The following is a 27,452-nucleotide window of genomic DNA, read 5'->3' on the forward strand; positions in this document are numbered from 1 at the left end:
TTCAGTTATTGAGGGAAACGCGAGCTGAAGGGATGTGCTCAGGGCTTCACATACGCTCCGGGAGGAATTATTATAACAGAGCAAATAGTGACAGATCATTTCCACTGGTCAGCAAAATGCGGCAGAAATGTAAGATAATAACAAAAAAGGGGTTAGAAACGTCTACACAGTTTCTCCGAGTGTCTTAATCAACAATTCTCTGGGTGAATTGGTAATTCATTTCGCGACCTTGTGTGGGACTTTGTGTGCAAAATCACTGGGGGCAGTTAACCCCGCAAAACAAAGCCCCGACAAGTCGGGTGGTCCCAGCTGGACAAGCAGCGGGAAAGCTTGCCAGACAGCGCTCTCAAGGGCAAGCTCTGCGGTTTTAGCTGGTTAGACTCCAGCAGTTACCCCAACGCACCCTCTGGGGTCCCCAAGCCTTGGCTCTTGACAACCTGCACCTAATACTTTCCAGAATTAGGTAAACCAGTAAGAGAAAGTTGAGGCACGATACGATTACGATCATTAAGCTTCCGAAGGGACTACATAACATAGACCCCGACAAGCTGTTTTATCTTGTACTGAACAGTAGAACCAGAGGATGTGGCCTGCGACTGAAGGGGGGGTAAATTCAGAGCAAATCTGCTGAGACGCTATTTCAGTGAGCGAGTAGTTAAACGTATGGGACAGGCACCCTAGGGAGACGTTGGAAGCAAGAAGCAGAAGCAGTTTGTTTCAAGAACAATTTATAGATAGATTTCTTCTAGAAAATAATATCTGGGGAGACGGTATATAGTTTGGGACTCGACATATCGGGATGGTGGAAGGCGAACTAGTTGGAGCTCGATCTTCTTTCACCAAACAAACTTATTTATAAATAATAATATAATAATAATCCTTGCGTTTGATATATAGCTCCTTATCACGTCTTCGAGACGTCTCAAAGCGCTTCACAGAATATACTGTAAAGTTATTTGACTGTATTTTGTGGGATATGCGCTCCCTTATCCAGTCTCTCTTTATGTTCCAGGTGCTAGACGTCTCCAATAACAAGCTCAGTGTTATCCCCCTGGAGCTCGCTGACTGCCCCAAGCTGAAGGAGCTGAACCTGAAGGGAAACCCCTTGCAGGACAAGCGTCTGGAGAAAATGGTCAACGGCTGTCAGACCAAGTCTATCCTGGACTACCTGAGGTCGGGGGGGAGGGGCAAGGGCAAGACAGAGGGCAACGAGAGGAGCAAGAGGAAAAAGGCCGTGAAGAAGGAGGCCATGGAAACGGACGGAGTCGAGGACCTGAACAAACTGGTGGTCCGGGTGCTGCACGTGTCCGAAAGCACTGCCGCCTCCTCCGTGCAGGTCAGGGTGACCGCCGAGGTGAAGGACGTCAGGCCCTACATCGTGTGCTGTGTGGTGCAGGGGATGAAGCTGAGGCCGGGGAACGCGCTGAAACGCTTTCTCACGCTCAGGTAATCATAAAAATGCTAATAATAATCCTCGCATTTGTTGTCGAGACCTCTCAAAGCGCTTCACGGGGTATGTTGTAAAGTGGAGTGACTGAATATTTTACAAGACAATGCAAGATTACATTTGCATAGCGCCTTTCACGTCGGGAGGACGTCCCAAGGTGCCCCATGTGGGGGTGTAGCGCGGCTGGGGCTGGCAGTGGAGCTGTGCCCTTTACACACGAGGGAACGCTGTCTGCTCATCGTACCCCACTCCTGAGAGCGCGGAGGGGCGTTCCTCCTGAGGGCACGGTTCACCTTTTGTGTGTGAATGGCAAAGCTCCCCTGCCAGACACATCCCCAGATAGTTCAAAGTACTCAAACCCCACTGCATCCCCGTGGCCCAGTGTGTAACGGCTGACTGACCTGGTGAGTGCCAATCCCCAGCGTGTCTCAGGGAGGGAGGGACGGAGGGGAAAAACTCTGCTCGAGCTCCCAAGGGTGGACATCGATGGACAGGCATTAGTCACACGTTAGGTAACCCTTTGACAGTCCATTGATTGTGGCTGGGTTTTAACAAATGCTTTCCCCCCCAAAACACACTCCAGACCAAGCTGCACGAGGACATCTGCCAGAAGAGAACACTGGCCACCATCGCCACCCACGACCTGCGTCTGGTGAAGGGGCCGTTGCTGTATGACGCCAGACCCAGCCACACCTTGAAGGTAAGCAATGATGACGGTGAGAGACGGCGATTACCGAGGGTGTGTCATCTCAGGCTATTGCTAGTGTAGTGAAAAGCACGCTCGCCTCACAAGTGAGAGGACCTGGGTTCGATTCCCGGTCAGGATGAACCTTAGGCAAGTTTCCTTACTCCACATACCTCTAGCAGTAAACTGGAACCCATTTGTTAGTCGATTGACGGATTGCTTTTCAAGGGGATAATCATCCCTTCAAAAAATAATAGTAATAATAATTTGGTGACTCGATCCACAATGGTTTGTGGTCAATTTACTTTACAGTATATTCTGAGTGGTTTGAGACGTCTCAAAGACATCTCAAATGCAAAGGATGATTATTATTATCAGAGACTGAAAGGGGAAAGGTATCCATCGCATTACCGATCACACTGTTAACAGCTCTTTGACTCTTCTTTGACACCTCACCTTTGATCACCTTCCCCCCCAACCCCCCCACCCCCCGGGTGTGGAGCCCCGAGGCTTGCTCATGTTTGCTCAGCGCTGTTTGTACCTGCAGATCATCCCACTGGGGCGAAGGAGGTGAAGGCGACTGAGCTGATCCGGCAGCTCCAAGCCGAGGCCGAGGAGCAGAGAAAGCAGAAGAAACGACAGAACGTCTCTGGGCTCCACAAGTAAGTCGGTCAATCACACCGCCCTGCGCTGTCTCTCAGTGCCAGCAAACCAGCTCGATCCCTGCAGTCGGGGAAGTCAGACCCTCCCAGCCCACGCCATTGCCGGTCACTGTGTGCCAGGGAGCCACAGTCCGTGCAGAGAAAGCTGCTCAACCAGACCTACTACACTCAGGTCAGGTTGTCCATCGCTCTGCTCGGTGCCAGCGGCCGATCCACGAGCCTTCACAACAAAAGCCGGTTCCACTCCCCGGCTCTGACTGCCCGGCTTCCTACACAGCTCAGTGACGGCAAGTTTCCTTACTCCACACGCGCATCTGTTTACCCGTCCACGGTGATGGGCTGGACTAAAAGTCTGGCGTGGAATTGACCGTGTGATACTGACAGGGTTTAAATGTCCGTACTTTCTGATCCCCAGATACCTGCAGTTACTCAACGGCAAAACAAACTACCCCTGTTTAGTGGACGCGGAGGAACACGTCATCTCCTTCCCACCCATCACCAACAGCGATAAAACCAAGGTACGTTCAGCAATGATGCTTTATGGAGACTGACACAGCTCTGCACCACATCATTCGGTCCCGGAGCCAAACTGTAGGTAGATAATTAGCCTCTGTGCTCAGTGTGTTTTGAAACGTTTCCCGTCTGCTGGGGGGAGAATAGTTACAATTTTTGTTGAAATCTATTTATTACTTTCGACGTGAGCAGATGCTGTGAGGTGTGAATGGCTGACCGTTGGTTTAACCGTTTACCTGCCATCGCATTCTCACCAGATCCGCAAAGACACCAGTCAGCTGTTTGTTGAAGTCACCAGCTGCGCAAGCCTGCAGATCTGCAAGGAAGTCATGGACACCCTGATTGTAGTGAGTATTTTATTATCTCTTGACGTCCTACCCTTAACCCTGATCCCTCCTGTGACGCACTCTGCCATACTGTACTGCTCTGGTGTATCTGGTGGTGAACGTCAATGGGATTCGTCTGAATCAAGCTACCTTTCCTCTCATGTGGGACAGCATCGCAGCTCAGTGAAGTCCTTTCTCATTTTCCCTGTTACTTCCTTTCTCCTTCCCACTTACCTGCTCTGCTCAGTCAGAGAGTTGCGGGATTGAGCCCCAATTCAGAACTTTGAAAGAAAGCACTTGCACCAGTCACTCATAACCGAGTCCCTTTGTTGTAAGTATTAATCCATCGCTGGGTGTAATCCAAAACTGGAGAAACCTTGGGAGTAACTTAATAGCTGTGTGTATACTTCTAACCTTCAATCTGTTGTTAAACAAACACTTGTTCAGTTTTTTTAACAGGAGTTAATTGTCATGGCATTGACCGCTTTTGTCTGCGTCTTATTTGTGCAGAGTGTAATCTTGTATAATGTTGCACACTGGCATCAAAATGTCTCGCTGAAGGGCCAGCAGCTGTTTCTTCACTGAAAGCCCCGCTGCGACTCTTCCTGAACGCCCAAGCGTTCAAGGCTTTGAGACATCGGGGGTTCTAATTTGCGAGATTTATTAAAAATAAATCCTGTTAGAATCATAGGGACACAGTAACAGGAGTAGGCCATTCAGCCCCTCAAGCCTGTTTCCCCCCATTCTATAAGATCATGGCTGATCTGTACCTCAACTCCAATTACCCGTCGTTGCCCCATATCCCTGACGTCTCAAAGCGCTTCACAGAATATACTGTAAAGTGGAGTGGCTGTATTTGTGGGCGAATTGCATCAGGGGGGATTCTTTAAGATCCAACTAGAGAACAGACAGTCGGGATCTCAGATTCAGTCTTAAACCAAGGACGGCACCTCTGACGATGGGCAGCTCCCCCAGCATTGCACTGGAGTGTCTGCCTGGGCTGTGAGCTCATATTCTGACCATGAGGAATCTCTCTCTCTCTCTCTCTCTCTCTCAGCCCTCTCTGTTACAATGAAGACAGCCTGAATAACATGTGTTATTTTCTCCCTCTCAGCGCATGGCCGAACTGAATAAATTCACCTGTGAGAGTCAGGAGCAGGAATCGGTGTCGGACGAGGAGAACCTGGAGGAGCCGGTCACTGAGCCCCCAGAGACCACCCCGGCCGGCCCTGAGCTGACGGTGAAACAAGTGCGTGTGGTAGACAACGAGGGTAACCTGAAGGTGGTTTATCCGGCCAAAACCGACTTAAACGTGGACCTGAGTTACATGACCATCATCCGGTAACCTCACTCGCTCACTCCTCCGTCCGCTGTTCCCGCCTTCAAGCTTCTCTGTCCTCCAGGTCCTCTTTGCTCGACTCCCAAATTGTGCCAGCAAGGAACGTCCCGGCTCAGAGATTAACCCTTTGTAGCCTCTCCAAAGGTACATTGAGTGGGCCGGCGGGGAGGGGGAGGGGGAGATAAAAGCTTCACATAAAATATAAGCTGACAACCCATCGAAGGGAAAACCTTTCCACTGCAGGACAGGAATTGACTTCCTTTTTCTCAAAAAAATTCATCTCACCATCCCGCTTAAAAGCAAAATTCAAGTCCACGTTTCCCCGAGTTGAGGGGAAGACTCCCAATACATCAGTCGTTTCTGATGCCTGTCGTTCTATACTGTACTAACCCTCGCTGCTGCCCCAAATCCAGCCACGAGAGGCGAATGGCAGACCCGGGGATGCCTCCCCTCCCATCTCTCCCTCCCCACACGCCCTCCCCACTTCAGCTTTGCTGTTTGCCTCTCATGACAGCTTGGGGTGTGAGCGATCTCGAGCTCTGATCTCAAATCTTCCCCCTCCCCCAAAAAGACTTAAGCATCTCTTAATGTAACCTGCTGTTGAAAACTTGTGCCTGCAAAGTCTTTCCTGAATATACTTAATTATCTGAATCGCTGAGAAATGTGAAACAATTAACACAGCAGCAGGAAGCTGTCTGGCTAAACAGTAGACAGATATACTGTATTATAGCTATTTACCAGAGGCCTGTTTAGCACAAGGCAATGCATGATAAAACCAAGGGAGGCTTCAGTGACCATCCAAATCTTATTGGCTGTAATAAAGCTCACACCCACATGTCAGCTTTATTTTTAGTGTCCGCTATTTATTTTCGCTGGATTCATAACTGAAACACGCTCTTAAAAAAAAGTGGCAAATTTCTGCCCTTATTCTCGCAGCAAGCTATAAGCAAGTTTATACGTTAAGTTGCCAATTTCTGAAATACTTTTATCACGTCTGTCAATAACACTCGGGTCTACCATTTGGATCATTGCACAAAGCGTCTTAGACTGAATGGTGATTGCGAGGCTCTTAAAAGGATGACTCATGGAGCAACGCCAATGGCTGTTGGAATAAGACAGTGATGTACAGGAACGATGGGAAGGGAGTTGGCTGCGGGGGGGAAATGAACTGTCTAAAGTTCCAATACTGGATATGTTTGTACATCTACATCCATACCTGTGTGGACTGTATTACCAGATGAATAAACTACCATTGAAACCACGAGATGATTCATTTCTGCTGAACATTGAAATTTACATGAGTCAAGTTGAGTTCTTTCAACTGTCAAACAGGTACAATATACATCTCTTCTCTCGGGTGGGATTCTTGCCAGCCTGGAAAGTCACAGGAGCATGACGGAAATCTTTCCTATTAGGAACTCCTTGTCAGCATCAGGCACCCTCATGGGTCCTCAGCTCGGTTCAGTTGGTGCCAAGCTTCTCCCGAAGAACATCAGAGCTCGTTGTCAGAGTTTTAGCTCGCAGGCCAGGCTGACTCCAGAGCAGTGCCAGGGATTCGCTGTATTGCCAAGAGGTGTCGGATGAGATATTAAACCGAGGTCCTGTCTACATCCTGTGGAGTCTAAATACCCCCGGGACTATCGGAAAACAGAAGGGAGTTTTTCTTTCCTGGTCAATAAACTCATCTTAAAATTAGAGATAGGAGTGAAATCAGGAGGCAGTTTTTCACCCAAAGGGTTGTGGAAATCTAGAACTCTTCCGCCCAAAAAGCTTTGGATGCTGGATCCATTAATTTTCAAGACTGAGGTGAATAGATATTTGTTGGGTCAAGGTATTAAGGGATATGCGGCAAGGGTGAGTAATTGGAGTTGAGGTACAGAAGAGACTTGATCTTATAGAATGAGCTGAATGGCCTACTCCTGTTCCTAAGTGCTTTGAGATATTTCGACACATGGTAAAGCGTTGTATCAAATGTTCCGTTTGCCTTTGCAGGCGACGGAGACAGAGAGCAAGGACTGGAATGATTTATTAATGGTTGAGTTACCGAGGCTTAATCTGGTTTTCCCAGTACAGCCGAGTTGGTAAATCTGCAACCATCGCTGGTTTAACAGCCAATTCAGTAAAACAGTTTAACATTCCCACACGATCTGAGGTCTGTTCAGTGCTACACAACAACCTTAGTTATCTAAAGGTGAACGATGATGATGATAATAATAATCCTTGCATTTGATGTAGTGCCTTATCGCGTCTTCTAGACGTCTCAAAGTGCTCCACAGAACATACTGGAAAAAGGAATTGACTGTGTTGTGGGCGAAACGCGGCAGCCAATTGCATACAGCAGCGTCCCACAAACAGTTGTGATGGTCTCAAAACGAGCCACTTTCAGTCCTTTATACACAAGCTTTATGCAAGTGTCTTGTTCGGTCTCTGGTGAGTGGCTGATTCCCAGGAGTGAATCTTTGTACAGAAACTCGTTGACGGACACCAGCCACACCATTACCCTCTCTCTGCTTGACCCTTGCTCCTCCAGGTGATTGCCCCTTGCCACATCTCCCGACGTACGGTTTTCCGAGGCCAATTCCCGACTCTTCACCTCTCGTGCGTCCAGCCTCTTGGTGACAGTCCCATTCCTGTTACCTTTCCCTGAATCCGGTTTCCCATCCCTATTGCACTTACTGGGATCCGGATTCCATCCCGGTTTCTGATCCCCATTAAAAATCCCGGGATTGGCCCGTCTCTCGATGTTACCCACCGCTTTGCACGCAGTCGCCCTTGGATGAAATCTGCCGTCTGCTTCCAGATCCTTTCCTACCTGAGAAGGATTGTCCTTGTTGGATCTCACCACCTTGAAACCAAAGCCTCTGTTGCCCAGTGAGTCAGTCCCTGGGTTGGGTAGGGAGAATCGTCTTTGGTGAAGAGAGTTCCCGACCTGTCTCGCACACGGGTTTGGCTGCGATCGGGAGTCTGGAATCGGAGGGAGAGATTCCTGTGACTTGCGCCTGGCCTCTCCGCTGCTTGAACATGGGAAGGTGAAAGTCTCTTGCGTTCTGGAGTCGGTTTTGCCCGAGAATGAAGGTAATAGCCACAGCCTCCTGCCACTCCTCCCCTGATCGTTTCTCCCCGGCAGGCGGAGAGGATTAAAAGGCTTCAGACGGAGCACGTCGACTCTCTGAGGCTCTACCATGATCATTGCGCCTCGCAGCTGTGTTGCAGGTCAGTGTCTGAGCTGCTGCTTAATGCAAGGTTGTGTATTGCAGCACTGTTGCACCCAGCGCTGAGATCACATTGCCACCTGGTGGAGTTCATCATTAAATAATACTGAAACGCAACCAGCCTGTCTGCAAACTACCACCTCCCCTCCATCGAAGCTAATGTGGTGCAGTTTGTCCTGTGCATTTGTTGTTGTTTTCTTGGTTTCCCCGGTGTCTGACTCACGCAGACTGAGTCGCAGGTGTCTCAGTTAAGGGTATCCAAACCAAGCTTCTGAGTTCTATGTGTGTGATCATTTTCCTTTGTCTGAACTGAAATGGAGCACCTGAACAACAAATCTCTTCTCCTGGGTAACTGCTGGAGTTTAACCAGCTAAACCCACTCTCTTTGTTACAGCAAGCTTCCTGCTGCTTTACAATGAGAGGTTAAACGCTGAGCAAGGGAGAAGAGGGGCGTTGGTGGAAAGGGGGGGGGGCGGAGGTCTGGTGGAAGAGAGATGTTATAAGGTGCAATTTAAAGACAGATGGTGGGGGTGGGCTCGGAGGTTAGGGGCATAGAAAATGCCCTGTGTGTGGAAAAATGACTCAGTTATGCTCAGCTCAATTCTGCTACCCTCACTTATGTAGCGTTTCAAGAGAATCCAGACTTGTTGAATTCAGTCTTAACTTTTAAAACCAGGTTTTCCGCAGTACTTAAAAGAAACTTTACAGAAAACCGGCTTTGAAACTAAAGGGCTGTGAATTCAAAGAGAAAATATAATAATAATAATAATCCTAATAATCCTTGAATTTGATATAGCGCCTTATTAGGTCTTTGAGACGTCTCAAAGCACTTCACAGGATATACTGTGAAGTGAATTGACTGTATATTTTGTGGGCGAAAAGCGGCAGCCAATTGCGCAGAAACAGTAGTGGATTGAGTGACCAAATTATTATTTAAAAATGTATTACCACTGGAAAAACGATCCGCCAATCGACTAAGATAAAGGAAATCGAGACTCGGGTGGAATTTCTCTCCCCAGAAATATTGATTTGATTCACTCCTGACGTGATTCCCATGTGAAAGTGCCACCACGGGCAGGACAATACAACACACGGTCTGTTTGACAGTGGAAGATGTTTATTTTCATACTTAGCCGTCTCTTTACGCATTACCTTTCTTCACTGAATACACTTAAGACCCCTCCTTGTGACATGTCACATTTCAAAGCAGGTTCAAATCAGGAAACAAATCAAAACGGAGAATATAATTCCATTGCTGGGAGGGGATGGAGGGGGTGGGTGGGGGAACTCAATAATTACTCATGTTCCTTCCTGAAAATCATTTAGTGCAGAAATCAAAACCCTATTAAAGTGGCTCGATTGTTAATCGTTCAATCATCAAAAAAAAATTTTTACACATACAAAAAAAGCTCAGATAAAATTGCTTCAAAATGGTTCTCGCTGTTTTTTTTTTGCTGAATTTTAGCTTCGGCTGAATTTTCTTCACTTAAAGTTCTTGTTTGCGGTTCTGTGTCCTCTCTGCTTGTCTCGGTGGTATTGAACCTTGCTCTCCGAGACGCCGTCCGGCGTGAAGGGCGCTATATAAATGCCAGTTGTTGTTGCTCTGGGAGGGCAGTGTCCCTACAATGGCTTGAAAAGGGAGGAGTGATGTATTGCCTTTGAACACAAAATGTTCTGTGTAATTCTACTTGGGAGCCGGGGTTATAATAATAAACTAATATCTAATAATCCTCACATTTGATATAGCACCTTATTACGTCGCAAAGCAGTTCACAGAATATGCTGTATTGTAAAATGGATTGACTTATTTGTGGGCAAACTGCAGCAGCCAATTGTGCACAACAACATCCCACAAATAATCGCGGATTGAGTGACCACATTTTTGGGGGGAGGGAGGGATTATTACCCCCGGAACGCGATCTGCCAATTGACTAACAACCAGGTTTCTACTTACTGCTAGGTGAACAGTGGCGTGTGGAGTAAGGAAACTTGCCTAAGATTTCGTCCTGTCCGGGAATTCAACCCGGGTCCTCTCGCTTGCGAGGCGAACGCACTAACCACTACTCTACGGGACTGCACGAGTTTGTAAGACAGGTAAGCAGTGCTTGGGCTTTCTGCGTCTCGGTTTCTTAATGTAACTGGAAGACTCCGACTGACTTCTGTAAGCTCACTGTAAACACACTCGCTGGGGTAAGCACTGAAGTTTGTTGGATGTCTGGAGGAACTGATCTGGAAATGATAATGCGAAAGATCTTTGGTTTTGATCAGACTTAAGAGAGTTTGGATTAGTTAGACTGTAGGGTGGGTCGTGCACTGGGGGCATGGGGGGGCAATTGTTTATCGTCTTCTACTTGCACCTGTGTACGTAGTAGCCCGTCACGTAGCCGATCATGAAGATGATCCAGAACGTGATGATTCCACCGAGGACCTTCAGGGCGATGCCCACTTTTCCGGTGCAAAACCTATTGTAGATCCTGAGGAAAGACACAGTGGGAATTGTAAAGCTCGTGAGCTGTCAGTGTGGCCAGAATCACAGACATCTACAGGCGCAGAAGGATGCGCCTCCAAAGGAGGCCATTTGGCCCTTCAAGTCCGCACTCACCATCTCTCGAAGCAAGCCATCCGTTCAATTCAACTGTCCTGCCCCTTCAAACCTATCCTCCTTATACTTGCCTACTTACCACCTTACTTGGCAGGGCATTCAACATCCCAACTGTTGCAACGCAGAAACTGGGGCCGTTAAGTGCGCCTCTCAAAGTCAAGTCTTTTGTTAAGTAGTACCCCAAGATCATTGCTGGGTGTAAACTTGTGATATACCTCCCTTGCTTTTTCCACCACAATAAAAACAACTTGCATTTATATTGCACCCTTCATGTGGGGCAGCGTCTCAGAGCTCTCAGAATAACCTAATGGTAGTTAGCACTGCCCTATAACTCAATGCCCCGTCACTGTACAAGAGACATACTTTCTGTAGCCTGACGCAGCTATTGGAGAGATGCCGATGGTGACTTGGTCGTGGGAGTTCTCGTTCCATCGGCTGTACTGCACCTCTGTCTCCTGGCTCTGCATTGTTGGGGCTCGATAACTGACAGGATCTGTCGACACACAAAAATAAACAAGCTCGTAAGGTTTCCGCTGCCTCATGATCAGTCAAGCACTCGCACTGAACGTATTTTATTTTGGGCCAAAGTCAGTCAGCTTGTAGTCCCTCACTCCCTCCCGGATCAGAAAGATGTGGTTTCAAGTCTCGTGTTGGGACTTTGAGCTCACAGTCAGTGTAAGCTGACAATGCGGTGTTGGGGGTGGGGGGAAAGAACTGTTAGAAATTCCATCCTTTGGATGAGACTGCCTATTCAGGAGGACGTTAAAGATCAGTGAAAAGAGAAGGGAGTTTCTCTCTCCTGGCCAACAATCCCCCCATGGCTGTTTGTGGGATCTGTTACCTGCAAATTGCTCTGTGTTTTTACCTACACAGACGCAGTCACTGCTGTACCATTGAGAATAATTATTGTGAAGAGTTTTGAGACGTGTTGAAGTGTTATTAAAAAGGCGAGTTCTTTCCATCTATGAGACTATGAGACTGTGAGACGTTAAACTAAAGTCCCGTCTGCCTGTTTATATCTTGTATACGGTATATCCTGTAAAGCGCTTTGAGGCATGTCGATGACGCGATAAGGCACTGAATCAAATGCAAGGATTATGATTATTATTCTAAAGTCCTTGTACAAAATATTTCAAATGAAAATCAACTTACCGCTTGCAGTACTTCTGTGGACGCTGTAAAATGTGGACTCTAATCAAACTACTCAGAACATCGTCAGTAACCGAATGTCCCAGAGCTCAGCCAGGCTCCGCTTGCTGATGGTACTTAACACAACATTCAATGTTCCGTGTCCTCACCAAGCACCTTGCAAATCAGTCGAGATCAAGATGTTCGCCTCCAGGGAGCTGTAGGAGCTCAGAGATTGCCCGGTTACTGGCAAGTGCGCTTGCTTGTGATGTGAGGACTTGGAAGAGACACGGCAGCTTTCTTCAAGGCTCGACCAAAAACTTATGTGATTGACAGACGCCAGAATATTACAGGGGGACGGAGTGGAGGAGAGGGAGGAGGAGATGAGCATGAAACCTTAGCCCCCTCCCACTGACTATAATGCGTCAGCCTGGAACATTGTTAAAACTGCAGAGCTGCAGTTACTGCGTAGATGAAAGCTCTCGAAAGCTTGTTTTGTTGCCACAAGATTGCAAAATCCCAGGAAAGATCAACAACCCAACGGGTCAAACTCTGCCAACCCCCTGACTAATCATTAACGGCCCCCACGGCTGAGCACACACACACACACACACAGTCACCATTCCTCTCCTTAATCTTTCCAAGCGAAGTTAAATGGGAAAGGGCAGTGACCTGGCCTTGGTAGGTACTTTCTGCTACTCACACCAGCTCAGGAATGTACATCACAGAGGCTTACAGAGCTGTGGAGAATGAGAACACGGGTGTATAGCAATGGACAGCATTACTGCGCTCCACTTGCTTGGTGCTAAGTGTGGGAATAAAAATTTCCCTCCAAAGATTTCTTCGTCAATGCCCTCTCAAATGTGCTGATGTGAGGATCATAATAATCCCTGCAGTGCATGGCTGTTGGTGGGACATGGCTGTGTGCAACGTTTCGCCCACAAGATACGGTCAATCCACTTGACAGTATATCCTGTGAAGCGCTTTGAGACGTTTCAACGATGTGAGAAGGCGCTGTATCAAATACAAGGATTATTATTAATATTATTATACTGTAAAATGGATTGACTGTGTATTTTGTGTGGGTGAAACTCCCTGTAAAACAGCAGTTAAATTTGAGCCGTTTGCTCCAACATCCCCTCTTCCCGAGCTCGAGCCTGTGCTTTAAAGTTGAGCTGCGACTTTGTTCAACAATTACCTGAACTCGAGACCTCGCAAACAAACTGCGGCAGTGTGATTGCCGGTGTCTGCCCACTGAAAGGTCATAATAACCGTTGCATTTGATACAGCGCCTCATCACGTGTTCGAGACGTCTCAAATCGCTTCACAGAATATATTGCAAAGTGAATTGACCGTATATTTCGTGGGTGAAACGTGGCAGCCAATTGCACGCAGCAGTGTCCCACAAACAGTCCTGGATTAAGTGACCAAATTATTATTTATTTGAAGGGATTATTACCCCTGGAGAAGTGATCAGCCAATCAACTAATGAGCGGGTTCCTACTTACTGCTTGGTAAATAGAGGTGTGTGGAGTAAGGAAACCTGCCTAAGGTTTCCCCCGCCTAACATTAACTGGGCACCAGCGAGCTGGAGGGTTAGACTTCCCGGTGACTTTAAATCGAGTTAAAAACAAAGTTACAATTTGCACATTTTTTTTCAATGAGATTCGGAAAACATTCCAAACCCGAGAGAGAGAGAGAGAGAAAGAAAGAAAAAGAAACAAACAAACAAACAAACAAAGCTGACATATATCTGTTTAAGCCTTTTGTTACATTATTTTTTAAACGAGAACTTTCTTTTTCCTCCAAAAGAATCCCCTAATCAAAATTGGTCACTCGCTCCATGGCTGTTTTCGGGACACTGCAACACGTGCAACTGGCTGTCGCATTTCGTCCACAAAATACACAGTGTTATCCTGCAAAGCGCTTTGGGACGTCTCAATGACGTGATGTGGCGCTATGTCAAATGCAAGTATTGTTATTATTGCAGGCGGTATGGTCAACTAAAACTACAATTTTAAAATTCAGTGCTAAATGATTGTAGGGAAGAAAAAGATGCCAGGAAAATACAGTCACTAAACTGCACAGCAATTCCCCGTGAACAGCTCTGGATCCTTTCAAGGCTACAGGCGCTGTATCAACTGCGGAGGTTGTTATGAATATTATTAGAGTAAAGCTGCCTGATATTAAGCGCTGCCTCTGAATAGAGGGACTCAAACCAACATCACGTCACCTTGAGGTTTGCATTTTGTGTTATTCTGTGGTCAAAACACTAATATCCTAGGTGGAGGGACGCTACTCCGTGTGAAGGGCCTGATTTCAATGCAAGTTATTGCTGCTGTTGTTTTCCTCGTGCTGCATGATTATTATTTTTTTGTTCAGGCGATAAGAGAAACTGAAACACAACCTTGAATTTCACTGAATTTTTTTTTACTCTTGGCTTCCAGTAAAAACCAGAAGGTGGGACCTCCGTGGACTCACAGCAGAATATCAGACGTCGCTAGTTTGCTCAATGGGGTACAGTTCCTATTTCAGTAAGAGCTAGTCCCGGGACTGCAGACTGACTCGACTCTGCCCTGGTTCTGTTATAAAGAGGGGCGACACTGGGATTCCGTTGTCCATCAGTAACTGATGAAAATCTATGCGGTCTGTGATTATTTTCTGGAAAAAAAACACAGGCAATTAGTTTTGACTTCAGTTAGGGTCCTAATCTCCGCCAGGCTGTTGGTCAATCAGGGAGCTGTTTTCAGGACAAACTCTCTTTGAAAAGAGACCGGAGCTTCTCTTGGGGTCCCAGCTAACAATCCTCCAAAGAGTAAACTGGTCACTCGCTCAATTTTAGCTTCGCCCCCACCCCACCCAATATCCCACTATTTGTCTTCAAATCCATCAGTTCGTGGATTTGCAGGGCAATGGGGACAGGTAACATTTGCTCGACTGCAATTGGATGTGAAGCTATATGTGGAGAGGCTAAATTAGCTGTGGTCTGCTCGGGGTTAGGGCAGGGGACATCAGCCAGGATTCCTGAACCTGGTTCCTCTTCAGTTAAGATATCATTGAGACATTTCAACGACATTATAAGGCGCGATACTAAATGCAAACGTGTGTGTGTATGTGTGTGGCAGTCAGGTCAGGCTTAGCTGGGAGAGGAATGCAGATCAAGAGCAGAGGCAGACAGCAATGGGGGCGAAACAAATATGAAATTGGTCACCCTCGAATTATTTTTGTTAAGATAAAAAGAGAAGGGCACAGACCTGCATGCCATCGAGAATGTCCTTGTCGGTGATGAGGTTTTGGATGCGGGTGGTCCCCAGTGAGGTGTGCACAGCCTGCATTATTTTGGTTCGGATTTTATCAAACTAGATTGAACGGAGCAGAGGAACATTTAAACCAGAGCGAAAAGCAACAACAACACAAAACAAAAAATACTTTTCCACGTATAGAAAAAAATTAAAACCATTATTTTATTAAATTTTATTTGAACAAATATATATTTTTTAAATTATTTTTAGTAAAATTTCTTCTTGAGAACTGTGGCAAATAGTGAATTGAAATTCCAAGTTGACGTTATCAGCCCCCAAAAGCCCTGATGTGGGTTTCATAAACCTGACTTCTGGCCCAGAGATGAATGTGCTACCAACAACAACTTGCCCTCCACGCTGAGCGCTTAACAGTGGCGGAGCCTGACTCTGAGCCGGGTGAGGTGGCCGTAAGCATGGTCGAAGAGGAAGGTCTTCAGGCGGGACTTGAAAGAGGCGACAGAGTGGGCAAGGCAGAGGGAATGAGGAAAAGTGTTCTAGAGTTTCAGTACGTAGGGCTGAAAGCGCGACCACCGATGGTGGGGCGGAGGGTGGGAGGGACGAGCGGGTGGTGGATTGGGAAGTGAGGATGTCGGAGGGATAGGAAGGTGCCAGAGAGTTGAACACACGTGTGAGGATCTCGAAGTTGAAATGAGTCAGACTGAAACCGAGATACAAGCAAAGCACTTTGAGACCTTTCAACGCTACAGGAGTCCTGTGGAGTCCTGCAGCTCAGTGGTTAGAGCACTCACTTTGCAAGCGAGAGACCTGGGTTCGATTCCTGGCAGGGTGAAACCTTGGGCAAGTTTCCTTACTCCACATGCCTGATAATAATCCCTCAAGAAAAAAAAACAATAATAAATTGGTCGCTTCAATCCACGGCTGTTTGTGGGACACTGCCGTGCGCAATTGGCTGCCGCATTTTGCCCGCAATTATACAGTCAATTCACTTTACAGTCTATTCTGTGAAGCGCTTTGAGACATCGAGAAGACGTGAAAAGCGCTATATCAAATACAAGGATTATTATTACAGTATACAAATGTGAGCTCCTCTTGGAACATAAGAATTGCTAGATGAGAAAAGACTGTCCAGTTCGCCTTCCAGCATCCTGGCAGTCGCATGCACATGTCATGTCCCAAACCATATACTATACCCCAAGATATCATTACTTCTTAAAATAAATCTAATTTGCTCTTCACTTCTCCAGAGACATACAGTACCCTGATCTGCAGGTGTTCGATTAAGACTTGTGTCTGTTGCTCAGTGTGTCGCAGGAGGGCTAATTTCCCCAGCAGGTCATTGTGTTCCATCTGGAATTGCTTGAACTTCAAGTCTTCATCTGTGATGCGGAGCTGCAAGTCATTAATCTCATTCTTCATCTCTGTTGAGAGCTCTGTCTTCTTAGCCAGTCCCTGCTGCAGCTCAGAAACCAGCTGAAAAAAAGCCACACATGGCTTACCGTGATACTAAACAACCGTGCGTGCTTTAAGAACATAAGAATTGCTGGAGAAAAGAAGACCAAGACTGGAAGACCATCCAGTTTGCCTTCCACCATCCTGGCAGTTGTTTGCACATATCATGTCCCAAATTATATACTGTATCCCAAGATATTATTTCCTGACAGAAATATATCTCATTTGCTTTTGAAAGAATCAACACGGGGGGGTGGGGGGGGGGAATAAAGCAGCAGCCAATAGGGATATCAACAACTACTCGGACAAAACTTGGAGATAAAATGTCATATTAAATAATAGACAAATCCATCCATGTACATCCAGCCTTACCTCCTCTAGTCTGAAGTTTTCCTTTTGCAGATCTGCCATAATCTGAATATGTTTCTTTTCCTCCTTGAGATTGGAAAACTAGTTGGATGAAGAGCATGGGACATAGTTACTCTGAGGATTAATCTTCAACACCTAGCCACCAATTCACACAAACTCTACAGCAAAGTCACAGTCACAGAGTTCTCTGCTGTAATGCCTTTATAAGTAATAATAATAATCCTTGGAGTTGATACAGCGCCTTATGTCGTTGAGACGTCTCAAAGTGCTTCACAGAATATACTGTAAAGTGGATTGACTGTATTATGTGGGCAAAATGCAGTAGCCACTTATGCACAGCAGTGTTTCACACACAGTTGTGGATTGAGAGACCAAATTATTTTTATTTATTTTTGAAGGGATTATTACCCCTGGAAAAGCGATTCGCCAATCGACTAACAACTGGGTTGCCACTTACTGTTAGGTAAACAGTGGTGTGTGGAGTAAGGAAACTGGCCTAAGGTTTTGCCCTGCCCAGGAACTGAACTCGCAAGGCAAGTGCTTTAACCACTACATTACAGGATTCCACAATATTCCGATGATGGGTTTAAGGCTAAAATGATGAAGAATTTTGGGTCTCTGAAAGTTGGCTTTGCTTCCTACCTTATTGGACATAGCCTGGATTTGAACAGTTCTTTCCTGCAGCTCTTTCTGTAATCTCTCCACCTCCGCGTTCGAGCTCCGCAGCTGGTTATCTACATTTGACTGTTCCTTCCTTAAAGAGATGATTGTTCCTGTCGGGGGGATGGGGGGGGGGCGGTAAATCACATCTCAAAGTGTTTCACAGAATATATTGTAAAGTAGATTGACTGTGTATTTTGTGGGCGAAACACTGCAGCCAATTGTGCACAGCAGTGTCCCACAACCAGTCAGGGATTGAGTTTTGGAGAGATTATTACCCCTAGAAAGTAGATTCCTACTTACCTATGGAAATGTTATAATTCTCGATAGCACTCTGCAGCTCGTGGCTCTGTTTTTCGTTATGATTCAGCTGGATGTCAATCTGCTCCTTCAGCTGCTCGATCTGCTCAATGAGATCTTCATCATGCTGTAACACATCTTGACCAAATTGTCCAGTGGCATGAAACATTACTGCCCTCACTTTACCCTCCTCTTGTTCCACTTCTTGTTGATCACTTTCCTCTTCCTGTTCAACCTGTTCCTCTTCTTGTTCAACATGTTCCTCTTCTTGTTCAACATGTTCCTCTTCCTGTTGTTCTTGTTCCTTTTCCTCTTTGCTACTTTTCTCCACATTTTCCAGTTCATCTCTGCTGTCTTCCGATTCTTCCTCGTATCTGTACCTTTGTTCTCCTTTCTGGGCATCCCGAGTTTTCCGAGCCTTCAGAATTTTGACCCTTTTTATCGGGGCCTGCTCTTCTGCCTCATAATCCTAAGGAAACGGTCAGAAGCAATCATAAAAATATAACATCTGATAGAAGAAGATTTGGGTTAATAGATTTTAGCAGTAAAGACCTGATATCCACATTGACTTCAGATCCACAATGGGGCTGGATTTACTATGGAGTTCTGCAGTGGTTAGCAAGCGAGAGGACCCGGGTTCAATTCCCAGGCGGGGCGAAACCTTAGGCAAGTTTCCTTACCCCACATGTCTCTGTTTACTTAAGTAGACACCTGGTTGTTAGTCGATTGGTCACTCAATCCACTACTGTTTGTAGGACACTACTGTGCGCAATTGGCTTTTGCGTTTTGCCCACAAAATACACAGTCACGTTACAATATAATCTGTGAAGTACGTTCCAATGATGTGATAAGACGCTAAATCAAATGCAAGGATTATTATTATTAACCATGTAGTTAAAGAATAAGAGTCTAGTTTACTTTTATGTGAAGGATTATCTCTTCATCCTGTGGCAGAAGTGACGTATCTGTCGCTATCTCTCTTATTTGCTGAACATCCCAGTGGCAATTTTTCATCTTCAGTTGGTGTATCTGTTTCCTCAGATCAATGATCACAACGTCTTTCCGCTTACTCTCGGCTTCAAAGAGCTCCTTGCGATTTAGCTTATCTTGCAGCGTAAGAATTATTTCAGTCTAAAACAGAGGAATCGAACACAACATCTATGTGGCAGATCCATACAAAATCACAGGTGGCCTATCATCACACACGCGCACACACATGCGAGCACGGAGGGGGTCAGAGAAGACGTGTGGGGTGGGGGGGGGGGGCTCTTTAGATTCTGCAATCGAGACCAGAATTGAGCACAAATTTCTCAGTTTCTCGGGCTTAAGTCCATGATCTTAAAATGTACGAATCGTGTAAAATTTTGGAATGAGAAACAATCTCGAGTTGAGGTCTTAATTTAGAGCCTGATTTTCTGCAATGCAACAAAAGAAACAGAGGAAAATCAGCTTCCAAATTTAGTCTGCCCCCTCCAAAATTATTCACATCTTAAATTTGATGGTAACAGTCTCATGCCAAAGACGACAAGAGCTTTTGGGTGCCAGGAGCAGGAGCTGGGCTGATTTCTGCCCTCTCTAACCCAACCCAGGAACACTGAAACCAGGCATCAAGGTCCCGTCTGCCCGGTCAAGTGGTTGCTAAAGGCCCCATGAAGCCATTCAAAAAGAGAAGGGTGTTTCTTCACGTCTCCTGGCCAACAATCTTTCAGATTAATTTATCATTTAATTCAGGGCTGTTTTTGGAATCATGCTGTGCATAAATTGGTTGCAGTCTTTGCTTACAATTACACGGTCACTTCACCTGACAGTAATTACCTGTGAAGCACTTTTCACTGTTACATTGAATGGAGGAATTATTAGGTTGCGATAAATACATTTTCTTCCAAGTTTCTCTGAAGTTACATTGAGGAACAATAGATGGAAGAGTGAGCTCCTCAGCTGATTTCTGACGATTTTGTACCTGTTTTTCGATGATATTATTGATTGATGATTCTGTTGCTTGGTGTGTCAATTGAGCTACGTCTGCCCGGAGTTCTGAGATCACTTGGTCCTTTCTTGCAGACTCTACCTCAAACACTGAGAGACTGTTTATCCTATCCTCCAGATTCAAAATACTTTGCTCCTGTGTGGGATTTTTTTTAAAGAAAATGCCCATTGAATTATGTTGGCAAGGACAAAGGCATGACATATGTTGTCATCTTTGTAGCATAGTGGTTAGATTGCTCGCCTCGCAAGCGAGAAACCTGGGTTTGATTCCCGGGTGGGGCGAGTTTCCTTACTCCGCAAGCCTCTGGTTACCTAGCAGTAACTAAGAACCCGGTTGTTAGTCGATTGGCAGATCGCTTTTCTGGGGGTAATAATTCCTTCAAGAAAAATAATAATAATAAATTGGTCATTAATCCATGACTGTTTGTGCAATTGGCTTCTGTGATTTACCCACATATTATACAGTTAATTAACTTTACAGTATATTCCGTGAGGCGCTTTGAGACGTCTCGAAGACATGATAAGGCGCTGTATCAAATGCAAGGATTATTATAATATAAAACTGTACCACTTTGTTCATTGTTGATGCCAACATTCCCAGATTCTTCACTTCCAAACCCTTGCCAGCAAGGCTGTGGTTCTGACACACAAATGTTCATGACTAACGTTGCAGATGTACTCGCCTTTTCATGAAGCGCAGCAATGTACCACGGGATCCTGTTGATGCCAGCTTCACTTGGAGGTTGCTTGCCCGAGGCAATGGATGACCTCCCAGAGTAAGTGGTCAACAAAAGCTCATTCATGGAGACTGAATGAGGGGCAGAAGAAGAGATAGAATTTGTTCAATGAGACCCAGGGCAGTGGATGTGGTAAACTGTGCAGTGAGGGACAATAGACCACCTTTTAGTGACCAAACCAGATCTCATTAAGACCTCCAGCATGCTTGCCCCACTTGCTCTCTATAGTCGAGTCCCTTAGCTCAGTGGTTAGAGCACTCGTCTCGCAAGCGAGAGACCTGGGTTCAATTCCCAGACAGGGCGAAATGTTGGGAAAGTTTCTTTACTCCACACGCCTCTGTTTACTTAGTAGTAAGTAGGAACCCAGTTGTTGGTCGATTGATGGATCGCTTTTCCGGGGTAATAACTCCTTAAAAAAAATTGGTCACTTCAATCCATGACTGTTTGTGGGGACGCTGCTGTTGCAATTGGCTTCTGCGTTTCGCCCACAAAATATACAGTCAATTCATTTTATAGTATATCCGGTGAAGTGCTTTGAGACGTCTCAAAGATGTGATAAAGCGCTATACCAAATGCAAGGATTAATATTATAGGGCAATGCAGTGGGATTGAATGAACGATTTACGTTGTATAAACGTAAATTATTATCAGAGATATTGGTGTTTAGGCTGAAAATTTGTGCTCGCCAAACTCTGTGGGTTTTTTTTTCTCGAACTTTGGCTTTACAATATTTTATTCAAAAGCTTAGAAACAAAAGGTAGCTTTTGTGTTGCCTGTTTGGTGTCGTTGACTACCACCCACTGCCCCCTCCTCCGCCCTCCCCACAACTCCCCCTCTTCCTTCCCCTGGCCTCTTCCCAAAATTGCCTTACCTGATTCTATAATTGAGGGCTGCTGCATGAAGCTTGAACTTGACTGTCTTACCCTCTTCAACTCTAAATGGGAGGTAAAAGGAAACAAACAAAAAAAAATCATGGGAACATAGGAACAGGAGCAGACCATTCGGCCCCTCAAGTACAAATTATTATATTATACTGGTCTCAGTGGACTATCGGCAATGTCATTGCTGGAAGCTCACAGAAATAATTTCACAATCTGCAAGTGGTGTGCAGTTTATCTGACTTAACATAAGATCGGGAGAAAGGTTGGGGTGAAGAAAACCCTTTGGCCCATTTAATCTCAAGCATCCAGAGTGCCCGACCTACCATCGTCCAATTACAACGTCAAGTGTAATGTGGAGTCCTGTAGCTCAGTGGTTAGAGCACTCGCTTTGCAAGTGAGAGACCTGAGTTCAATTCCAGGCAGAGGGCGAAACCTTGGGCAAGTTTCCTTGCTCCACACAGAGCCTAATAATAATCCCTCCAAAACCACAAACAATAATAAATTGGTCATTTTCAATCCACGACTGTTTGTGGGACATTGCTGTGTGCAATTGGCTGCCGCGTTCGCCCACAAATATACAGTCAATTCACTTTACAGTGTGTTCTGTGAAGCGCTTTTGGACGTCCTCCCGACGTGAAAAGTGCTATATCAAATGCAAGGATTATTATTATTATTAAGTTGTCTCATAGATGGGTCCAATGTCACCCCTTACAACTGTTAATCGTCTCTTTGTGAAAACAATATTTATATATTTTGAATGTATATCTAGTAGATTTTTATCTTAAGTGTTTTAAAGGCATCGAGCTTCAGCCTGAGAATGGAAGAAATTTCAGGCTCCAGTTCTATAAAACTAAAACCTCTGAGGTGCTGGGAGCTAATGGAGTTGGGTGAGGATGGGAATCATTGCACTAGAAAATCAATACAATCTCACCAGAGTTTTGAGATCTGTACATCGTACCAGGTGGGCTTTGTTCCGGTGAGCTTTGTTCGGGCAACTGTGACTTCTCAGTTGGAACTCTCACACCTTTACCAGTTATTGAAACACTTTGATCTTGTAACTAGCCAAAAACAAACAGTAGTCATTATCATGATTTCAAAATCATGTAGAATATGTGTCCCACATTTATAATAGGACACAACACGCTGCGCTTTACATTCTTAAGCACTTTGAGACAGCCTCCGTTCATGAAAGGCACTTTCTAAATATAAATTGCTTTTTATTATTCTCGTCACTGGCTAAACCTACTGCAGTTGATCTGGTTACAGAGGCCTTTGTTTGGTAATGAAATACACCTTGTATTTGATATAGGATGCAAACGACCAATTTATCTAGAGACTTGCTTCCCAGGACACCGGGAGAAACTTCTTTCCCTTTTCAAAATCGTGCCCTGTGATCTGTAATGTGCATTTGACCAGGCAAACGAGACCTCAGTTTAACATCCCATACAGTTCCTGCATGTTAAAAATAGCTGACTTCCGGGGCATCAGTTCACTGCTGACATCTCTTCCTTGCAGGATGGGTTGGTCTGGGAGTCAGCCATTTTGCAACCCATGAACCAGCTGACATTGAATTGAGGTCCACACTCAATTTACAACGTAAATCAAGGCTATGAACAAATGCATGTTTTAACAAAGCGCATTGTAACTGTATCTAATTACACCTGAGCCAATGGTGGAGAAATAGCTTTTGAAAGTGGGTGCAAGGGAAGGAAATTAAAACGATGAAACAGTAACGAAACAATTAACATAACATAACATGTAGGAGCAGGAGTAGGCCATTCGGCCCTTCGCGCCTGCCCCGCCATTCAATCATGGCTGACCTAATCTAACTCCAGCTAATAGCCTGACCCTGCCTTATCCCCATACCCCTTAAACCCTTTTGCAATAAGAAATCTCTATCTCAGTCTTGAATATGTTCAAGGACTGAGCGTTAACAGCCCTTTGGGGTAGTGAGTTCCGTACATTCACCACATTCAATCCATCTGCTTGCAAAGCCTGAGATAATGCACTTGCCACAGTCGTCTCAGTTGTTTGTGTTGCGACATCTGGATTCTTGATGATTCCGCATGATGGTCTGAAAGGGAATCCTTGTGTCCTGCGGTCATTTCTTTGAAGAACATAAAAGCCTTGCATCTTCAGAACGCTCTCTTCCCTCTTCCTTTCTGGTAACTCCCAGGGACCAAGGTTACATCAAGATCCTGTGACGAAAAGAGAGCGACAGTGAATTGATCCTCATATCCTATGTCAGCCAAATGCATCCAGAATTAACTCTTGACTCGATGATGCCATCCAGTGGTACATAAAGTGCGTCATTCGCCACTCGGTACCTTTGCAAGTGCCCACTTTCACCCGTGTGGAAGCAACAACCACTTTGAATAGCCTCGCGAGTGAGAGGTTGCAAACGTATCCTTTTATTCCAAAGGTTCAACATTTGTAGAAAAAGCCCCTGTGAATGACTTACCTTCGAGAAAGGAATTGGCGAAAAAACATTTGAAGAGGAAGGATACGAAAAGGCGCAGGGAAAGAGCAAAGAATTGGTATTTGAGGCCGTTAGTTACAAAAGCTATTTTCTATAATTCTAACAATTCTACTAACCAGTGAGAGCACCTCTCATTCATTCACCTGTTTTTTTTTCTGACTACAAGCGCAACAGACTGTAGGTGATGTTCTCCTGCAACGAAACTCAGTTTACACTTCTTATTCTCATTGGACAAAATGCTGGTCCAGAAATTTATGGTGGTTTTAGGGTCAATCTCAACATTTAACATGGGGGGGGATTTTAGAAATGTATTAAACACAATCTTAATTTGGAAGTCGTCTGTCCGCAGTTTTTAACTTAAATCTTAAGATCTGACACCTTGAACATCCACCTAAACAGGTGAACCGAAACTTGGTAAAACGTCTCATCCGAAGGACGGCACCGCTGACACTGCAGCATTGGCTGGAGAGCCTTCAGCCACTCTGCCCCCAACCTCTGGAATTCCATGCCCCAGTCACTCTGTCTCGCCCCCTCCATAGCCTCCTTCAAGTCCCGCCTCAAGACCTTTCTCTTCGACCATGCCATTGGCGACCCCCCTTCCATTCCCCTCCCTTACCCCCCCCAACCCCAGCTCGGGTCTGAAATGCTGTACTCTGTCCAGCGCCTTGGGACGTCCTCCCGACGTGAAAGGCGCTATACAAATGTAATCTCGTTGTTGTTGTTGCAGCAACCACATTCCCCCAACCCGACCCTATCCCAGCACTGTATTGGAGCACATTTTGAAGCCCGGAAGGTGGGGGCGTAAACCCACAAAAGACCGCAGTGCACCAGCGGAGCCAGACTGAGGTAGGCATGAAGTGTGTGTGTGTGTGAGCGGGTTGTGAGATGGTTGGGGTTGGGGGGGTGACGGGGGGGGGGGTGGGGGTTGAGTTCAGAAGATAGAAGAAAGGTGTAAGTTCTCTCAACAGCCACAAGTCAAAACACACTTGAAGCGAGGGGCGGGAGGGAACAAAAACACCTTCCTCCCCCTCCCCCTCCCCCTGGGCTCGGCCCCGGGATCCGTTACTGTGAAGCGCTCTGAGGCGCCGTCCGGGTGGAGGACGCTATGTAAATCCAAGTTGTTGTTGAGGGAGGGATGGAGGGAGGGGACAAGGAAAGGCGACAGGTGGATGATTGACAGACTAGTGAGCCAATTTGGGAGCAGATCTATCCAGGTCGGGGCGGGTTCTTCTGACTCAAAGCACCAGTGAACGCAGGGGGTCAGGGAGTGGCATCTGGGGGTGGGGGCGGTGTCTGTCTGTGCCCTTGTTGTTGTTGTTGTTGTTGTTGTTCCTCCTCCTCCTCCTCCTCCTCGCTCAGGGTTGCTCTGGAATGAATGGCGCCGGGGGTGGGGGTGGGGTGTGGGGTGAGGGTGGGGGATGGGGTGTGGGTGGGGGGGGGAGGGGGGGAGGGGGAAGGGAATCTCTGTGCTTTGTGTCACAGCCCAACAGCTGGTGGGTGGCGTCCCGTTGCCCGGCAACAAGCGTCCCGTTGCCCGGCAACAAGCGGCGTCGAGTGGGCGGGGCCGCGCTCCGGCTGCCCGCTCCCTCCCTGCGCATGCGCCGCGTGTCCCTTGTTCAGCTGATGTGAAATGTCTCAGTGACTCTCTCCTCTCTCCTGTTTGTCGCATCATTCTCATTATCATCATCATTATTATTATTAATTATTAATTTTTTTCACCCCCCCCCCCCTCCCCCCCCCCCCCCACACACACACACACCTTGAATTGTATTTTAATCCGCAGAGCGTTTGATGGGTAAATCCATTTTGACACTTGCCCCCGAGTTCCACTCCCTCAGGGTTTGTGACGAGTCAAACGGCAGAGAATGGTCACAGCTTTGGAAATCAACAGCACAGGTGGTCCCTGCACTCCAGTGAAGAGAGAGAGAGGGACACACACACACACCAACACACCACACACACACACAGACATACACACACATACACACACACACACACATTTGCACAGAAAATCCCATAGAGACTCAGCTTCCCGAAGAATGAATGTCCTCCAGCCCTGACCCCCTGCGCTGCTGCTGTCATCGCTCTCAGAGAGCGAAGTGATGCGAAAGCGCATTCTGATATGGAAGATGCGTTTTTGCCTTAGAGTCGTCCTTCTGACGCTGTTGACCCAGAAATCAAAGGTCCTGTTCGACACGTCCATACGGGGTGAGACGTGGCTCTTTTCCATTTTTTTTATATATATGTGGTAGAGTTCAGCGTCTCCAGAATTCCGCCTCGCCCTCAGCCCTTTCTTGAAGCCTGTGCCTCGATCGCATACGGTTTACATTATTATAACGGCAACAGCTTGCATTTATAAAACGCCCTTCGCGTGGGGCAACGTCTCGGAGCGCTTGACAGGGCAATGCAGATCAACTGAGTGATCCCCTCCCCCCGAGAGGAGGCAGGGGGCGCGGGGGGGGTGGGGTGGGGTGGGGGAAGTTGACCGAAAGCGTAATCAAAGAGGTAACATGTCATGAGACAGCGAGATAATATTTATCCATTCAATTTTAAGGGCTGAGGCAGTGATTGAATCTAGTTTTTAAAGTAACGGACTTAAACAGGATGACACGAGAACCACTAGGCCCCAGTGACTTATTTGGTACCAATATAATATTAATAATCATCCTTGCATTTGATATGATGCCTTATCACATCATTGAGACATCTCAAAGCGCTTCACAGAATGTTCTGTAAAGTGGAGTGACTGTGTACAGGACTGAGACGTTAATACTAACTAACCCCGTCTCTGATGAAGAGGGTTTAAACGGTTTCCAATTAACTTTTCCGGCAGCAATGTTGTAATCAGTTTGTATCTTTTGTTTCCTTTTGGCAGATCCCTATGAAGATGAATGTAAATCCAGGGAAATAATTTGTCACAAGTGGGCCATTTGCAGGCTGGATATTGTGAGCTGGTTGTTTTACTGTCAGTGTCTTCCTGGATACACTGGCGATGGCCTTAATAACTGCCAAGGTAAGAACACTTAGCAGCCAAGTCACTGAGGTGCATGTTATACGAGGGTTTGTTTATAAGAAGACCAACTAGTGACTATTTTTTGGGGGGGGGGTTGGTTCGAGGGAGTGTGAGGGGTAAATCTTAACTAGCTCCAATGTGACATATTTGGCAATGGAATGTCAGAATCGAGCCAATCCTCAATGAAGGTCTCTTGACCAGTTCCTGAGCCAGGCAGGTCCATGGTATTCCAGGGCACTGCTGGTGACAGCACAGCCCAGCCTCGCTCATCGGCAGGAACTGGAAGGCCAGACCAGTCACTGGGGGCAGAGAGTCATCCCACTCAGCTCCTGTTAACCCTGCCAAAGCCCTAACGGGTAGGGTGGTCCTAGCTGGACAAGCAGCGGAAAAGCTTGCCAGCC

At 46.3% G+C, this 27,452-nt stretch overlaps 3 protein-coding genes across 4 annotated transcripts; 1 reads left to right on the forward strand and 2 right to left on the reverse strand.

Annotated features, from left to right (window-relative positions):
* The first annotated feature begins 976 nt into the window (after positions 1 to 976).
* Positions 977 to 6,233, forward strand: lrrc47 (leucine rich repeat containing 47). Its single transcript, XM_042343791.1, has 6 exons — positions 977 to 1,437; positions 2,021 to 2,163; positions 2,680 to 2,794; positions 3,210 to 3,312; positions 3,565 to 3,654; positions 4,748 to 6,233. Exons 1-6 carry the CDS (start codon positions 977 to 979, stop codon positions 4,976 to 4,978), a joined length of 1,143 nt encoding a protein of 380 aa, XP_042199725.1. The 3' UTR covers positions 4,979 to 6,233.
* Positions 6,234 to 10,211: 3,978 nt separating this feature from the next.
* On the reverse strand, positions 10,212 to 12,459 carry smim1 (small integral membrane protein 1). 2 transcript variants are annotated; one of them, XM_007907279.2, is made up of 3 exons: positions 11,939 to 12,459; positions 11,150 to 11,279; positions 10,212 to 10,658 (listed from the first exon to the last, which is right to left on the reverse strand). In XM_007907279.2, exons 2-3 carry the CDS (start codon positions 11,251 to 11,253, stop codon positions 10,532 to 10,534), a joined length of 231 nt encoding a protein of 76 aa, XP_007905470.1. In that variant the 5' UTR covers positions 11,254 to 11,279; positions 11,939 to 12,459; the 3' UTR covers positions 10,212 to 10,531. The 2 variants fall into 2 exon arrangements, with proteins under 2 accessions (XP_007905470.1, XP_007905469.1); XM_007907278.2 differs by lacking the exon at positions 11,939 to 12,459 and having other exon boundaries at positions 11,150 to 11,408.
* A 1,996-nt stretch (positions 12,460 to 14,455) lies between these two features.
* LOC103187681 (coiled-coil domain-containing protein 27) lies at positions 14,456 to 26,120 on the reverse strand. The gene is made up of 12 exons (XM_007907290.2): positions 26,100 to 26,120; positions 22,491 to 22,617; positions 21,550 to 21,612; positions 20,625 to 20,749; positions 19,916 to 20,077; positions 18,874 to 19,086; positions 17,959 to 18,424; positions 17,638 to 17,768; positions 16,999 to 17,076; positions 16,435 to 16,647; positions 15,169 to 15,273; positions 14,456 to 14,575 (listed from the first exon to the last, which is right to left on the reverse strand). Exons 1-12 carry the CDS (start codon positions 26,118 to 26,120, stop codon positions 14,456 to 14,458), a joined length of 1,824 nt encoding a protein of 607 aa, XP_007905481.1.
* Positions 26,121 to 27,452: the final 1,332 nt, after the last annotated feature.

Source organism: Callorhinchus milii, unplaced genomic scaffold (genome assembly GCF_018977255.1).
Source record: "Callorhinchus milii isolate IMCB2004 unplaced genomic scaffold, IMCB_Cmil_1.0 Scaffold24, whole genome shotgun sequence".
Taxonomy (NCBI): Eukaryota; Metazoa; Chordata; class Chondrichthyes; order Chimaeriformes; family Callorhinchidae; genus Callorhinchus; species Callorhinchus milii.